The sequence below is a fragment of the Hipposideros armiger genome, unplaced genomic scaffold (genome assembly GCF_001890085.2).
Source record: "Hipposideros armiger isolate ML-2016 unplaced genomic scaffold, ASM189008v1 scaffold_177, whole genome shotgun sequence".
Lineage (NCBI taxonomy): Eukaryota > Metazoa > Chordata > Mammalia > Chiroptera > Hipposideridae > Hipposideros > Hipposideros armiger.
In genome coordinates this window covers 1,381,481-1,400,047 of record NW_017731527.1, presented here as the reverse complement: position 1 = coordinate 1,400,047, position 18,567 = coordinate 1,381,481, and the positions used below count along the sequence as shown (strand labels likewise).

Genomic DNA, 18,567 nt, shown 5'->3' with positions numbered 1-18,567 from the left:
GACCACTCCATGGAAAGTGTAGAGGCATGATCACTGCACTATACACCTGAAACTGATGTTGTATAATATTGTATGTCAACTATAATTTAATATATATATAGTCATGGGATGTGGAGTACAGTGTGAGGAGTGGAGTCAATGGCATTGCAATACATATGTATGATATTGGGGGTGGGGGAGCGGTGCATTGGGGGAGGGCGTGGTCATTTTGTGATGGGTGAAAAGTATAACTATTGCATTGTTTTGTACACCTGAAACTAATAATAATAATAAAAAAATAATAATAATATAATGCACCTAAATCTGCAAAAGAAGAAAAAACAAGGTTAAACTGATGAATTAGAGTCAATTTGAAAATAGAATCCAACCTGATTTTTTACTAAATGTACTTTTAGGTTAAAAGTGTTGACCTGTGCTTTACTTGCCATCATGTTTTCTACAACACATTAATACAAGTTTTTCTTGGACTTGTTCTTGGATCGGTATTAATATTACAAAGATTAACTGTTGCTTTAGAATCAAAAGCACTGTTTAGTCCTATCCAAGCTCCACTTAATAAGTCCCCTTACTCTTATTCAAACTCTCTACGTCTCATTTTATTTATTTATTTTTAACCTACACAATGGAAATAGTATGAGTCTGTGAACTCTGCCTCACAGTATGTTATGTTACATGAAATCAAATTAATCTGGCACCAAGCCTGTGATAGAGTAGGTTTTCAATAAATAAATTTCGGGTTTAATCTTTAGATGACTCTGAGGCCTGTGGTGTTAGTTACAGCAGCTGTTTCTGGACTCAGAGTGCTGTATTGTTCCCTCCAGCCCTCTGCCTCTAACAGCTTGCCCCTCCTATTCATTCTGCACAATTAGCTCACCAAATTGGAAACCCCAACAGGTGCCGTTAGGCCTCCATACTCCCACTTTTCCTTAATGGTAACTTATATAATGCCAATTGCAATTTAAAATAATCTTCAAGACTCCCTTGAAGAAAAGCATTCTCTCATACCATTTGGCTAGGAATCTCTCCAAAAGATATTTGCTTCCTGGGTTTCACTGTTCACAGATTGGAGAATAAAAACGTCCTTGTGAGAGGTGAGGGAGAGATAGCTCCCCTAAAACCATCAGGGAGGGGTGCTTAGAATTTCATTAGTTCATTAATTTATTCAGTTAACAATACTTACCGAATGCCTACTGTGGAGAAGCATTGTTTTGTGTTTTCTGAATAAAAGAAACAAGGCCAAAAACAAAACAAAACAAAACAAAAACAACAAAAAAAAAACCCCAAAAATCTTACTTTCACTTAGAAAATATTAAAAAGAAATGGACAAATAAAAACGACAGAAATTGAATGGAGTAGCAGTGGGAGGAGTTTTACAATAATGGCTGTATCGGGACGGCTGAGTGGCTCAGTTGGTTAAGAGCTCGCTCAAGATTTTGAGCTCTGAGTAACAGCGGTTCAATTCCTGGCCTGAGCTGAGCAGCCGCTGAACTGCCAACAGGTGACAGGATGGCTCAGCTAAAAAACAAATAATAATAATGGCTGTATCAGTCAACTATTGCCACACACACACACACACACACACACACACACACACACACACACACACATACACACACACACACAAATGCTGCATAACACACCAGTCTAAAACTCAGTTACTTAAAACCAATAATTTAATCTTCTTCATATGTCTGTGAGCTAGCCAGGGTGAGCCTGCTTTAAGCTGAGCAAGCTTTGCTTCACATTGCGGGTTTGCAAGACAGCTAGTTCAGCTCTGATTCATGTTTCTCCTCATTTTAAGACCATCTAGGAAAAGTTTTTGTGGCAGTGGCGGAACAGCGAGAGGGCAATCTCCATGCAGCAAACACATATCAGGTCTTTGCTTTTCCTTATGTCTGCCCACATTCCATTGGCTGAAGCAAGCCTCAGGGCCAAAATCATGGTCTAAGAGTTGGGGAGCGTATTCCATCCACACTGGCATGAGGCAGGGAGTGAGTATTTGGTGAACAGTAATCCAATTACAATGTTTATCTCTGAGGAAAATGTTGGTATGTTTGCGGAAAAGCCAAAAGGCCCATGTGCTTGAAATATACAGACAGAAGGAAAAAAAAATGGTAGGATATGAATAGAGATGGAGGCAGAGACCCACTCAGGATAGTACAGGCCATGGTCAGGAATTTGTTCTAAGTATAATAGGAAACCTGTAGAGAGTTTTAAGCAGAGGCTAACAAGAATAGATTTACCGTTTTAAAATAACTTCTGTGGCTACTGTGGCAACTGTATTAAAATGGACCAAGACTGTTGGTTGGGATGCAGTTCAAGTGACTCTTGCTGCAACTCAGGGGAGCTGTGATGGCTTGGAGCTGGTTGATGGTAACAGAATAAGAAAAAGTACTTAGATTTGGAATATACCTGCACCCCAGGGGGTTTTGATTGCTTAGAAGTGGTGGGTGAAGAGGAAACAAAAGTAAATTGCTTCTAGTTTTTGGATCTGTGCAACTCAGTGAATTGAATTTGCAACTCACTAAAATGGAGAACACTGGAGGGAAGAATGTGTTTAGGAGAGGTGTTTGGAGGAATCTAAAGCTTTATTTCAGCCCGTAAGTTTGTCCAATGATCTTTCAAGTAAAGCTGCTGGAGATGTGATTGGTTACACGATTTGGGTAATCAGAGATAAAAATTGGGAGATAGTTAAGGAATAGATAAAATTCAAAGCCTTGAGACTTATCAGGGACACTAGGGAAAAATTACACTCTGATTTGTAAAACTAAGAAAAAGAAACCTGTTATGAACTTTTTGTTTTTCTGTAATGCTTTCATTTTGTTCTTACACAAAAGTGAAGCTTATAAGGAACAATTACTTGAGCATTATACATAGTGGGTAGTATTTTGTGGACATCTCCTTTTTTTAGATATGAGAAACAAGATCATAAGTGAGATCAGCAGTAACTACAATTTGGATCATCATTCCAAAAATACGACAACTCGTGTGAATCCCAGGCAAAGCTTGTGCTATAATTGAAGTTTAAGTTGTAAAATATGTTTTGACTACAGAAATCTATCACTAATTTTTCCAAGATAATTACCTATAAAGATGCAAAAGCAGAGAAAGGTAGAGGCAAAGGAAATGATCTGGGAATTTATAGATACTATGGGCAGATTATGGTTACATGTAGATTGGGAAATTGGACATTTGGTTTACATTTACCTAGATCTCCGAGGTCAGAGTCATATGCATTTTGTGTGAAAGATAATACATGTGGGTGTGGGTATATGCATGCAGATCACTATTTGTACGTCTAGAAAATAGACTTTAATTGAACAGAAAAATCAATTGAGTTTACAAAGAGATTTACATCACTGTTTGTTCAGATGAATCAGAGGTACAGTTCCAAACCAGAGATTCATTTAGAGGAATTGAGTAAACCCACAATTTATCCTAAGCACTCAGCTGATGAATGCACATAATCCCAGGGAACTGTTCTTAAATAACTTTTTAAGGTTGACTTTTCCAGTCATGGAAGACAAAAATGACTGAAGGTTGAGAAAGCTGACTTGGTTAAAGGTTTACATAAATATAAAGATTAATGATAAAAAGGAGTTTTAAATAATTGAATAAAGTAGAGATGTGGCTGAAGGAAATGTTACAAATGGAAACATGGAAAAGCATGTTATAAATTTAAAATGATTAGTATTTCAATTAAATGTGTTCAATACGTACTGAACACTTAAGGATTATAAGCCTCGGAAGAAGAGGATCTACAAATGATGAGTGAGAGTCTTTTCCATCCAGAGGTTTACAGTTGTAGGGGAGGAGAAATAATTTCCCCTCTATCATTCTAGGTTCTTGGCTGAGACCCTCCCTGTAATAAAAAAAGACAGATGAACAGGAGAAAAACAAATGGAAAGTTTAATAACATGTATTCCTCCTGTATACATGGGAGAGACCCAGAAAAACTGAGTAGCTCTCCAAAATGGCCCATCACCACTTTAAATACCATCTCCAGCAAAAGCAAAAGAAAATATTGCGGGGTGGGGGAAAGCTAGTTATGGTAAGTCACCAGGAAAAGCACAGTAAACACGGGCATGGTTATGCAAATTTAAGCCCTGGCCTTCTCCACAAGAGTTTCTAGAGAGCTAGTCATCCTTCTGTTCCTGGTACAGAGAGGTTGACACCTTCACAAATGAAGATTTTCTTATTCTTCTGTGTTTGCTGTTTCTTAAAAAAGCCAGTTCAAGATAATCAATATTTCAAAGAGGCATATTTGGGGGTGGCAAATTCTGTTCCCCTTCATAGTTTACCACAAATGAATGAGCATTTAGCAGAAATGGGGAATAGTAGAAGTAGATGAGACAACTTTTCAGGATTCAAACTTAGAAGTAGGTTTCCTTTGCTTAGGCCATAAAATACAATCTTTTTAAAAATTAGAGATAACGTCAGGAAATGAGAGACAGGGAAGACGGAGGGCAGATTCCAGATGGTAGAAACACCACAAGTTGTTTTAGGAATTAAGGTAAAAATAAAAAGGTTGGAGAGCCCAGGAATTCGTTAATGGGGAGAGGAAGGCTCCAGTGTTACAGGGAGAAACCTGGGACTGAGGAACCACTGCTCATCCAATAATTGCTGAGCTTTCCCGTCTCCAAATTAAAAGAGGTCACAGACCATTCTTTCCAATTGTCAGTACTTAAGGTGTCTCTTTTTTATTATTTAATCAACAATCTCTTGATTGTTTTAAGTCATTACTTAATAAATGTCTTAATTAAGTCACAGTAGAAGCTCAGAAACCTATTTACGGTAGAGAGGTTGCAATCTACAGATACCCAGATAAATCTACTTAGATAGGTACACAGATAAAACCTAGAATTAGCCACTCCATGGTGACCTCAGACTGGAAAGCCAACAAATGAATATAATCAAAGCGTAATGTTCAAACTCTATTAGTTAGTTTAAGAGTTAAATAACTGTTAGAAGGATTTTAGGCATAAAGCCTTTAGGAAAAACAGTTCACCCATCTTCATAGAAAGGTCCTAAAATCCTGCATTAAAGGCATCATTTGGGTGCTTCCTAGAATACTTTTTAAAGGCAAATATCCACACATAATCTATCTTCTTAAATAATTTGTTTAATTATTTTTTCTATACCTCGGAGGCGTTGGGGCTAAAAAAAAAAAGGAATAATAGATTTTTTTAAAATACCAGTTAGAACACAGATAAGGTTTATATACATATCATAATTTTACCACAAAAAGTTACACGTCTTTTCCCCCCCAAGGAAAAATAACGCATACTATCCATTTGATTTTGAATCATTTGAAATTTTCTCCCATTTTTTTTCAGATTTATCATATATTTAAAACAATGCTTAAGACAGCTAACATCTAAGTGATATACTTAAAACAAAATTAATTTTCTTATTCATTCTTCAACTATTTTCTAATTAATTAGGAATAAATGTTGTCAAGATTCTAGCTATGTAACTTTATTAACAATTGTCATCCCAATAAACTTTATAAAAAAAATTTGTCAACGTTTCCTTGAGCTTCATGTATTAAAGAAATAATAACTTGAGAAAAATAGAAATCACACTTCCTTTTTACTGTTCGGCCTCTGTCACACATTTAAAAAGATTATTCTTTGTATTTGAATTCAAAAACAGATAAAGCAGCTAATTTAAATACCATGCAAAGAATATATAATTTGTTTAAAAGTGGCTTTAAAAGGATTCTGTCATAAAGAAGCTCTGACAGAAGAAACTAAGTATAACTCTCATCAGTTAAGTGAAAATAAAGCCTTTTAAACTTCTATTGCGCCACCTCGTGGCAGGAAAGCACAAATTTAGACATATATTGCACATTTTTTGTCAATTAATTACCTTTTATATAACATTTTCCTCAAGTGAGTGATGTTTAATATTGTATTGTATGTAAGTTTGTAAAACAAACTAAAAGTAATGAAAACATCCACTACTGTAAAATTCCTGAACATTAAATTATATGAATGACTGCTAATTTAATTATTTATTAAACATTTCAAGTCAATTCATTTCCTTAAGTTTAGGGCAAAACAGAGTCATTAATCTCATACACATATATCATATAATATAAATCAACTCTATAGAACTCAATCTTTTCTTGATTTATACTACATGATTGATATATGCAAAAGTGAACAAGTCTCAGGCACCTTTATCTTCACATATTCACATTCCTGAGAGCATACTTTTTCCAGATGACTCCATGTATCCTAAATAATTAACGCAAGAAGAAAGCTTCACTCCAAAAGACATTATAAGCTATTTTCTTCTGAGAACTTAGAGAGGGAAGGAGTATCATTGTAACTTCTGAAATACTTAAAGATACTGTCTTATAAATGTCACTTTGGTGAATGGTGGTTATTTAAGATTGTCTCATTTCTGGCAGTACAACCTCAGTTTTATGACTGTAACAGGGAAAGAAATTCAGTGCAATGGTGAAAAACAGTGAGAAAGATATAACAGTGAATAGGATATAAAATCAAGAATGACAGAAAAAGAGTAAAGAATTAGAAAACCGCAATTGGTGACACAATAATACATTTTCCACCTGCTGCTACATAAATCATTTATAATCAGACTTTATAAACATGAAATTCTTTTTCTAAGTCATTTAATCAAAAGTCAGCATACATATTTCAGTCATTATCCCAGTTACTTAAATTAAAAACTTCTCAAGTTGTTAAGAAATAATGTCTTATTCCTTAGAGCTGCTAGTACTTTTTAATTGTTTTTTTTCCTTTACCTAAGTTATTTTGCTTAACCCCAATATTATAACCAATTCTCTGCTTATCTTTCACTTTCTTCCTTCTTTTAGCACATATTATCAAAGACTTTATTAGTTCTGCCACTATAAATTATTTGCTCAAAAGTGTGAGTTATCAGAAAGGAACCCTAACTCTTTAAGAATTCCCAAATCTAAAGAATCACTGATTTTGTGCATTCATTCTGGATATGTTGCTTATATCAGAAATAACAGATCTCATGCTTAGCAAAATCAAAATGACAACTTCTTGGAGTCAAGGAATGAGAGGAAATAGAGAGAATGGTACTGCAAGTTCTTTTCCAGTGATGCTCTCTATGGAATTGCTTTTGAATGATTCTTTCGTGAGTCAGAAATCTGGAGTAGCAGTGGCAATTAGGGAAGATGTTACTTTCAGTCCAGGTTCAGGAGTGGGAGAGGAGAGAGGGGGGCAAAGGAAAAGGGAGGAGGAAGTGGGGAGAAGAGGGGAGGGATGGGGATGAGGGAGGGAACATCCTGAAAAGATAATCCCTGTATTATTATATTGTGACATCATCCTCCTGCACATACATATATATATATATATAAACACACGCATATATATATAGGGGATGGCCAGAGCATCTCTCATAGTTCAGTTACTTGCAACGTCAGCTGAAGGCAAGAGGAAGCACTAGAGAGAGCCCCCCGTTCAGCGAGTCTCTGATGTTTATGGACTTGACTCACTAGAAATCTCCAGGAGATGATGGCAGGAATGAAAATCCAGCTGGTGTGCATGATGCTCCTGGCTTTCAGCTCCTGGAGTCTGTGCTCAGGTAAGCGCAGCAGCTTTTCACAACTCCCTCAGGTGATTTATTTTTCCTTGTTTTGCAGTGTGTTGCTACTTACATTAATGTATCCAAGGAGAAGTGTTTCTTCCTTATTCTGGATTTGCTTTTTAGTGATAGAAGCTGAATATTTCTTTCTCTGTCTTTGAGGTTACAAGAACTGAAAGATTTGTTTTCTGTTTTATAAATATGCAAGGCAACCAAAGGGACTTCAATGAAATGCTTTATGCCCTCCTATAGAACGTGACTTCCAGAGGGGAAAAAAATAACAAAAACCCCCATAAAACTTCAACTAGACTGGCCACTATCTAAGTGAAGGACAGAGGCGGTATCTGTCAAAATGCAAACCCATAATTAAAACCCATTGCATTCAAAATGCTGTACCTCATCCTCAGTCATTCTGTTAGATGGCAGTGGCTTTTTCCTCCTCCAAATTATTTTGCTTAACTGTGTGTGTGTTAAGATAGCAATGCAAAAATTGATGATTAATGAATAAATGAATGAAGCATTATTTGTAGAAAATTATTTCTATAAAAATACAAAAATATCCTGTCTTTCTTGAGACTATATTTTATATAGTCTTTCTATGTGACAAATGCACATCTCATTAATTTAATTATTTTATTTGTTGCATGTCATTTAAATTGATACAAAAGGCATTTGGAAAATTGGCACTCTGATATTAATGAAAATTATCTGTAGACTGTTTTCCATGTGATGATTAAGGAGAAACTATTTATTGCTAAATATCTAGCCATATTTCATGTTGAAAATAAGATTTAAATTTGGAAGAGGAACATGAGATATAATGACGGCAATATACTTCAATTGACGTTTAAAAATAATTAAATGTTCACATCAAAGTTAAAAAGGAAACAGAATAAATGCAGGAAAAATAATTTAACCTGTTTTATACTTTTTTATCTTATAAATATGACATTGAAATGTTTAATTCAAACTCCTGCTACAATTTAAATTATAAAATTAAATCTATCAGATATGTTATGTATCAAAACTTTAAATTTCTTTTGATATTTAAAAAAATACCGGAACTTCCAACTTTGCAAACTTTGTTATGAAGTAAATATCAAATTTTCTTGAGTCATTCTAACTTCTGCTTTGTTTTATGACATATAGATCAGTGAGTTTGAATTAAATCATCTTATTACAATGCTCTATAACTGTATTTTTACTGTCTTGTAATATTTTCTATATTTTTTCTTCTCTGTGGAATATTCATTAATGGAAACTGGTAAGGATATTCCAAAAAAAAATCAAAAATTCATTTTCAATGCTATTATACATGTATTGCTAGGCATCTCCACTTCTGCTTATATGATTTTCTCAATGGACTGTGATAAAATTGCTAAATACACATACTTCTAAATTCTTGTTTAAAGTAGAAAAACAAATCCTTCAAAGTGTATTTTATAAAATAGCAGCTCAACTTAAATAAACCTGAATGTCTTATTCCAAGATTATCAGTAAGCAATTCTGTTTTTGTGTTGTTTTCTTAAAGTCTCTAGTACACACCTTTTCATTATGCTGTGTTTTTAAATATCACTATGCATATATTCTATATATGTGAACTATTGTTGGTGAAAATTAACCAGCATATTTGATGACATTTCTATTATATGATCTAATCTTTTCTTTTTTTTTAATTCTGAGATTTAGAGAATAAACAACTGTAAATCGTCAATAGCCCTCTTGGCATATAATCATGTGTTTATTTTCTTAGATGTGCTTCTTATTCTAGCTGCCTATTAGCCTAAATTAAAACTATATATTTTTTTCTCAATGCTATTTCAAGTTGAATAAATACAGACAAAAGACAATAAGCTTCTAAAACTAAATTTTTCTGAGATTAATCTAAAATCTCCAGGTTACAATATAATTATATGATATGTGATTATATAGTAAACATATGGTTTTTATTTTACTCAGATTCAGAAGAGGAAATGAAAGCGTTGGAAGCAGATTTATTGACCAATATGCGTACATCAAAGGTAACTTTTTCTTCTCTTTAACCAAGGATTGAAAAACATATGAACTCTCATAAACATGGGGTCTTTTTCCTATAGTAATAACTTTCCGTCAAGACTGAAAAGTTCACTGGGAGGCATATTCTTTCTCGAGAAACTTTTCCTTGAGTTCAAAGGAGTTAAGTGTGCTGATGTGACAGGAGAAAAAATTATAGTGCCTATCAATCAGTATATTGTAACTTTAATTAAATAGTCACATATTATTTATGTGGACATGTACATATATTTAAAGGAATCCCTTTTCCATTCTTATCAAATTGTGTATGATGAAAGGTATATTGGCCTCATGTTAAATCCATAAATGAAAATTAAGTGACACTTTTGCCTTTTTTATTACATTGGAGAGAGCAAAATGGAGTTCCTAAATTAAAAATGAAAGTTCATGACAATCCATAAAGCAATGTGGCAGAGTGTAAAGGGCAATAGACTGGTAAACAGAAGCTTGGAGATCTAATCCAGCAACTGTGATGTAAGAATGATTTGCTCTTAAGCAAATGGGTAGTTAACACTGCTTGCCTTCATTTCTTTATTATTTTTTAAAAGATTTTTATCAAAAATATAACTATCATACAATATTATATTAGTTTCTAGTGTATACTATAGTTACTCAGCATTTATATACCTAAAGAAATGATCACCATGCTAAATCCAGCAACCATCTGACACCATACTATGCTGTACCTTACATCCTCATAACTTATATGTTTTATACCTGGAAATTTAGACCTCTTATTTCCCCCTTTTTAAATTTTTTCATTGCAGTTGACATTCAATATTGTTTTATATTAATTTCAAGGTGTACAACATAATAATTGGACATTTATATAATTTAAAAATTGATCCCCTGAGTAATCTAGTACCAACCTGGCACTATACATAATTATTAACCATATCATTGACTAAATTCCTTGTGCTTTACTTTATATCCCCATGACTATTTTGTAATAACCAATTTGTACTTCTTGATCCCTTCCTTTTTCCCACCCACCCCCTCAACCCCCTCCCATCTGGCAACCATCAAAATATCCCTGTATCTATGAGTTTGTTTCTGTTTTGCTTGTTTATTTTGTAATTTAGATTCCACATACAAGTGAAATTATATTGCATCTGTGTTTCTCTGTCTGACATTCTTCACTCAGCACAATAACCTCCAGGTGCATCCATGCTGCCGCAGATGACAAGAACACATTCCTTTCCCTGCCCGAGCAATATTCCACTGTATATATGTACCACCTCCTCCCTATCCATTCATCCATTGATGGACAAATGCTGGGGTTGGGTTCATGATCTCTAAGATACATTTACACTAAATCCATGCCTGGATTTAAATCATTCCTATAACAGGAATATTATCTGTGCCTGCTCATTGTTTTTATTGAAGCAAGTAAAACTTTGTATACTGGACCCTATTATTCCCCTCTTAGCAGTCTTGAAAGCAAGGTTCCTAGATCCCAACCTGTACCAGGAAAAAAATTTCAATTAGGATATACCTGATTACCATGCTCTCACACTATATTGATTTACCCAGAGTGAGTCAATCAATGTGTATCTAAATGTAGAGTTGGAGAACAGGGTTCTCAACTAAAAGGTGTTTCTCAAAGAAAAACAAATCTTGAAGCGAGACAGTCACCTGGTGAAATCAGTTATAACACTGAGAGACCAAGGCTGGAGACTCAACACATGTTAAGGTAAGAAAGGAAGTGCTCAAAACTCCTGCTAATTTCTGAAGCAAAGCACCCACTCAGTCTTGACACTTTAGGTTTCTCTTCCTTAATTGGATGAGTGTGTTTTTGCTACAACCATCCTTACCCTATAGGTAGAATTTTGTTGGCTAGAGTTTGGGATAGTTTTATTAAGAAAGAGAACCTGACACAGTATGTTTGGTTAACTCTCTAAAAATCTGCTGCAATATTTTAATTTTCTATGATCAAACCAATGCCTTGTATACAGTAGGAGTTTAATAAATATTTATGAACTAATAATGGAAAGCTAGGATTCATTACTAACCCTGACCATTTTTATTCAACTATAAAAACTTTAGGGTTCCTCCCCAGATGACTTTATTTTCAGTTTAGTGAAATATTTGAATTTATCACATGCTGAGCTCATCTGAGTTCAGTATATTACAGGTAGTGATTATTAGTCATATTGATTAGGTCCATTTAATGAAGGCAATAGAAATTTGACTGGGATCTTATTCAGTATTAGAGAGTTAATCAAATAATGATAAGTGGGAACCACTTATCTTCTTGTTCTTCTCATCTTAAAAGCAAGAGGAGACAATATTCTTTCTTATCTATAAGCTTAGGTCTATTATAAACATTTGTATACAATAATTTAATAAGAATGTTTATTGTTAAAGAAAATAATTCATAAGATGTGTTAAAGAGAGTAAGGAAGACTACTGCACTGGGGATTTTGCAGAGATTGGACTCAACTCCGAATACCACAAAGGCAAGTGTGGATTTACAGCCAAGGAGGAGGGTGGTGTCAGTGGATGGAAAGTTGCTAAGAGGGAACAATAAGGCTAGGAGGATTTTTTCCTAGAGAACTCAACAGCATTTTGATATTGAGCGTGGAAATTTGATCCAGTAGCAAATATTTCTAAGTGATCAGATACCAAGGGTGAGGCATTTTCATTAATTCTAGCAGGATTTTTGCTAAAACATGACTAAACAGAACAAGGACAGAATCCAAGGTCTGGACCTAGTCAAGAAGAAGGCACTGGGTAGCTTGACTCAGGTTTGGTCAAGTGGAGAGTCTTTGTCATTTTCCTGAGTGAAATATAATAATTGAAACCTCATACAAAACATTTTCAAATACGTGTCTACTCAGACATCGTTTGGTCAAGAGTGTTTTCTCTGTGCTTCCTAGGTATGACAGGTTAGTTAACGTGACGTTAAACAGTTGAGTGATGTGATGTGTATTTTAACTGGCAGAAGGGAACAAGATGATAAAGTTTTCTCATCCAAAAATAATCAGACAACACTAGGCTTGACAGATACTTGATGAATAAAGACTTCTGTGCTCCAATTAGTTTGGGAAATGTTGGATACTGTATTGGCACCATTGAAAAGTTACAATGAATATGTATAAGTAAAAAGCCTTTAAGTTTTCTTTAAATTCAAGTTTTCCAATTTACTTGACAATAGAACTACTTTTTAAGAAAAATAGTGAGAGCAGAACTAGGGTTCTAAGGAAAACACTTTAGAAAATACTCAGATGATCTCTAAAGAGCTTTTTGAATGTAATATTATAGTACCCCATTAATTAGAGGGACATAAGGTGTTACTGCCACACAATATTTCCTCTAAGTTTTCATAGCAGAAAAATTCAAATAATGGCTGGATAGTCATATGCAAGGGGCATAGTTGAAAGGGTTTCCAAACTGTTGAAAACATTATAGTGATCCCCTTTGCACGCACAGATTTGCCTGTACTTAGGATAGTATCTTAATCAAAGGATATGTACATTGACAATTTTAATACAAATTGCCAAAACATCCTTCAAAAAATCATGTCCATCTGCACCCAGACCAACAAACATTCAGGGAAAGAAGTGTTCGTGTCCAGGTGTCCCCATAAGTAAGTACACAAGAGTGTACTTGCACTCTTTAAAGTCTTCAGGTCTAATGGCAGCCAAGCTGAACAACATTCCACATGTTTCTTTTATATATTTCTTATTTGATAAGAGGTTCTGTGACCTGTCTGTTCATACTTATCCAAGTTTTAAAATGTCTAGTTTATTGTTTTGTTTTTGTTGTTGTTTTTAATTTGGGTATTCACAGTTTTCTTTTTGAAGTGTTCCACCAGTGTTAAGGATATTAACATTTAGTGGCCGCTTTTACCGTGTAGGTTGCTTTTGATTTTAGTTCACGCTGTTCTTTTTCCGGAGAGATAACTTACACATTTATGATTTAAAATTATAATTTTGCTTAAGGATTCTAGTTTGGACATTTGCTCAGTGATATTTTTTAGGGTTGATAAAATAAATTCTGTATATTTACACACTTTTATTCTTATTCATATTAACTCATTTGACTATTATTAGACTATAATATGTTAATAAAAGTTATAACTAGATCTAAATCCAGATTTACGTCCCAGGGATTTCAAATGTGAGCTCTGCTATATGTCACATACTCATTACTCATATGTACTTGAATTTATTTTTAAATACTATGTTATCTTCTGTTGAGATTTATGTTTATTCTTGCTCTATTAATTCATTTCTTTGCTTAGTGAAGCATTAAAGTACATTTTACCATCTAGTAGAGTAAGTTCCTTTCTATCAACTTCTTGTTTATTCTCACACATTCATGCTTCCAAATTAACATAATTATTTTGCCAAGTCCCCTCCTCTAACTTTCAAACTCCCCATATTTTGCAAATCGGAACTTTGATTTTCAATTGCATTACATTTGGAGAATAATTCAGAGAGAAATGACACCTGATACTATTGTTATTGAGTCTTCCCATCATGGCTTTGTGGTCCTTCAAAAAATTTTTTATTGCCTTTAGGAAAAATTTATGCATTCTTTCATTGATGCCCTTTGACATTTTTGTTAATTTTTACTAATTATTACACATTTAGTTTCTCCTAAGACCTTATATTTTCTCATTGATTATTGTTGGCACATAGGAAAGAGGCAGATTATGGTAATAATGGTTTCAGACATGATCTTATTAGAAAAGAATGGTAATTCTAGAAAACATTATAATTTGCAAATAAATTGGTGAACTGTGATTCTGCTTATGACACCCCTTAATGTGTGAAATAGATTAGTGGTCTCTCACTACTGTAATTGTCCAAATTTATTAGTATCATCTTAGTCCCTGCTCCATTAAACACTAAACTGAAGTGCAATAAAGAGAGAATGGAATTTTTAATATTTTTATCTGTGATGTGTATATATATTTATATATTTCTACTTATTGTCATTTATATTTTCCTCTGTCTTTGCTCATGTGTGTGTGAGTATAACTTTATTGCATTTTTTAAAATAGATAATATGAAGTATTGGCACTATTCAACTTTGTGATATGGGTTTACTAAATTAAAGCCAGTATATTTATTAGGCTAGTAACAATTAGACTCTAAAATGTAATGCCTTAGCACAATATAGATTTATTTCTTATTCATATAAGTTTTAAATGCAATGTTTTTTAAAATATTTTAGACCAGTAAGGCAAGTGTTCCCGCTTGGAAAATGACATTGCTAAGTGTGTGCAGTCTTATAAATAACCTGAACAGCCCAGATGAGGAAGCAGGAGAGTTTCGTGAAGAAGAGCTTATTACAAGAAGGAAATTTCCTGCTGCCTTGGATGGCTTTAGCTTGGAAGCAATGCTGACAATATACCAGATCCGAACTATCTGTCGCAGCAGGGCGTTTCAACACTGGGAGGTAAAACAAAAACAGAATATGAATATAATTATGGTTAGCTCTCATTTGTACTGATTTTTTTATCCTGATCGTTGTCGTAAAAGGAAGACTTATAAATATTAAAGAAGAATAAACCATGTTGAGGTTAACATTTCTTCAGATCTTCAAAGTGGTTTCAAATATTTGGAATTCAGCAAAATATTTCTTTCTTTAATCTTAAAAGAGGGATATATCTTAAGGCAGATTCGATCCACATGCTTTTATTGTAGTTAAATGGATGGCATGCTTAGGCAAGTTTTGGTGGTGGTGGTGGTGATGCCATGCCTAAGAAAATTAGGGAACACAAAATGCTTTCTTAGAAAGGCTAAGTCATGTGTTTTTATATATAAACAAATACAAAACACTAAAGGTTCTATTTGTATTTGAATATATTAGGCAGAAAGGTCGGATGGATATATATAAAATGTATCCCACCTTTCTGCCTAATATATTCAAATGCATATATTAATCCATATAATTTAATATATATTATATATTAAAATCTCATATGTTATATTAAAATAATATAAATACTATATCTAATATTTATAATATAAAATTGTTATATACTATATACATACATAATACATAATATATAATATGTCATATGTCATGTGTCACATGACATAGGTCATATATCATATATATACATATATTCAAATACATATAAAATATCCACATATATTTTTTCAATTTTAATTGAATTTGTGGATTTCAGGAATTTTTAGCAGCTAAACCAGGGCCACCATAGCCAAGACAGCCAAGTCCCATTATACAGAACTACAATGAAAGACTGGATGAATCTGTGGTATTAAAAACTGCACTGGTGACTTACCACCTTTGGCTTGGGAATGTTTGTTTGGAAGAGTGAAAGATGCTTTACAGTAAAAAGAAAAAAAAATAGGAAGAGAAGAGATTAAAAAGATTTGCTCCAGAAGATGAACATTTCTTTCAGATTAACCTCTAAGAGAACTGTGTTTAATGATTTATATTCTGGGCTTACACCCACACTGGGGATTTGAGGGTGCCTCCCCTGCTAAGTAAAGATCTCTATAACTGACTATCACAGATACCCTGTGGAAAAGAGGAAATGCAAAACAGAGCATCTAGTGTTTATTTTAACTTATAAACAAAAGATGTTTTCTAGGCAAAAACCAAAAAAAATAGTTTTAATTTTTACTTGTTGGATTATTCACCCTTAAATTCCAATTCCAAATAAATTGTTTAGTCTTTAAAATATTAAGTCATTAACACTTGAAAAATACTAACTTTTACATAGAGAAATGTTAATTACATTCTATTTATCCCGGGGGGGGGGAACCCTCAATAAAGTACTATACAGACAAATCAGGTACACATAAGATTAGAACTTTTGATATTTTAAATGTTACTGAGTGATTTAAAATAAAAAGATAATATCATTCAGAGCATAGTACAAGTAATTACAGACTGTATGCAGGGAGAAACAATAGATTAAGAAACTAGATTGTCTGACAGTAGCTATTTTTCCTTCTCTGAAATTGAATAGCTGTGGGTTGAAATAAAGTACTATTTTGTGATTCAATGCATTTCAATTAAGATTAAAAACTTAGTCTTCTGTCAGTATTATAGTCATCCCAAAAATTAGAAGACAATAAGAAATACAAGACAATAAAAATTATTATCTTAAGTATTTAGTTTTTAAATTTCACATAATTTATGTGCTAAACTCTAGAAGGTATTCTTAAATATTTAATGCTAGCTGAAGGTTTTGAATAAGAACAGTATTATCAGAAAAAAGTGTTTGAAACTAATTTTAGAATGGGGTATACTCCATGAGATATTAGGCAAGATTCTACCTGGAGAGTAACTCTCTCAAGTTATTGAATCTGAACTTGCTTTGACTTATTAAGCACCACAATCTAAAGACATCTTTACCATTTGCACAGAGCTTTCACATACCTTAATTTCTATGACTAAGTTAGCAAGGTGTCCTCTCTATGATTGAGAAATTGATCTTTGGCATGGCTTTCAAGTCAAGTCAGTAAATAATTTAATTGAATTTGAAATCCTGTTGACCTTTGAGGCCAAACTAGTTTTACTAGAGTCAAAACTATTTGTTTTGATTTATGATATATTTCTACAACATTTTGGTCTAACATTAGTTGAAACCTGAAAAATACTCCAAGTTTGATTAAGTGTGTTCCTTTAGTTGGAGGTATTAGCATATGGTCTTGACGTATAAAGAACAGTTTTAAAAAGGCCGGCCTGATGAACTAGGAAGAACACTGAACAGAGAATCAGAAAAATCATGTTCTCATCCTTTCTCAGCCACTTGATAGTCATCTCCGTCCTTGGACAAAACACTCCATTGCTTTTGACCTCATATCTCATTCACATAGGTCTTACTGTCAGAATAGCACATGAGAGAAAATGTAGACAAATACTCTGAAATGAAAGACTTTATGCACTTAAGTTTCATTCATATTTTGCCTATTTTGCAGTTAATTCAGGAAGATGTTCTTGATGGAAATGACAAAAATGAAAAAGAAGAAGTAATAAAGAGAAAAATTCCTTACATTCTGAAACGCCAGCTGTATGAGAATAAACCCAGAAGGCCCTACATACTCAAAAGAGGTTCTTACTACTACTGAGAGGCTATGTGATTGTGACTTATCATTCTTTAATTAAATATCAAATTATCCTTGTGTGGAAATGTGTCAGAATACAATTATTTTGTCTGCTCTACAATTGTGGTTTATTGGATGTGATTTTTCTGCATTAATATAAATTGGATTAAATGTTTTCAAATAAATCTAGATCTTGAGCATGATGTGTTGTGTATAATTGGATTAGATATTAAGTCACATATAGAATGTTTTGTAATTTTGTAAAGCACTTAATGGGTTGTTTAAACAGTCAAAATGTTTGACATTTTAAACCAAATTGTAAGAGATTTTAACAGGGTCCTATGGCAAAGTCTAGCCTACATATCATTAGCCCCAAACAAAGTAATAGAACTTCTTTTATTATTTTGCTGAACATTTTTTTTTTAATTGAGAGAAATACATGCTCTTTTCTAGACTCACTCCTGAATCTCTCAGATATGGGAAGGTAGAAGTGAATAGGATAATCTTAAAAGAATAATTAATGAACTATTGCTAATTATGCCTATCTTAATGTATGATTTTCAACTGAATTTGTTTTTCTGTTAAATGAACTTAATGGTTAATAAAAAGATAATAAGCCATCAGAACCACATGTTTCTCCACAGATTGACTTATATTAGAAGAGTTACCCTTTATTGACTTTTCCCCCCTCACACTTGATTCAGTAAATGCTAGCTTTATTTTTAACTTCACTGAGGAATATGTGTGACTACTATATTTCCCAACTGGGAGGAAATTTTTGAGGCAAAAATAATACTTAAAAATAACACTTCAAATGTCCTTTTGATGGGATTACCCCCCCCCCCAGGCTAAACCCCTCTCAGTAGGATTTAAGAGAAGCCCATTGATCTCT

The 18,567-nt window shown here is 33.4% G+C and overlaps 1 protein-coding gene across 2 annotated transcripts; it reads left to right on the top strand.

Moving 5' to 3' along the window:
- Window positions 1-7,329: 7,329 nt before the first annotated feature.
- NTS (neurotensin) lies at window positions 7,330-18,279 on the top strand. 2 transcript variants are annotated; one of them, XM_019652295.1, is made up of 4 exons: window positions 7,330-7,587; window positions 9,547-9,608; window positions 14,824-15,048; window positions 17,550-18,277. In XM_019652295.1, exons 1-4 carry the CDS (start codon window positions 7,515-7,517, stop codon window positions 17,697-17,699), a joined length of 510 nt encoding a protein of 169 aa, XP_019507840.1. In that variant the 5' UTR covers window positions 7,330-7,514; the 3' UTR covers window positions 17,700-18,277. The 2 variants fall into 2 exon arrangements, with proteins under 2 accessions (XP_019507840.1, XP_019507841.1); XM_019652296.1 differs by having other exon boundaries at window positions 7,537-7,619; window positions 17,550-18,279.
- Window positions 18,280-18,567: the final 288 nt, after the last annotated feature.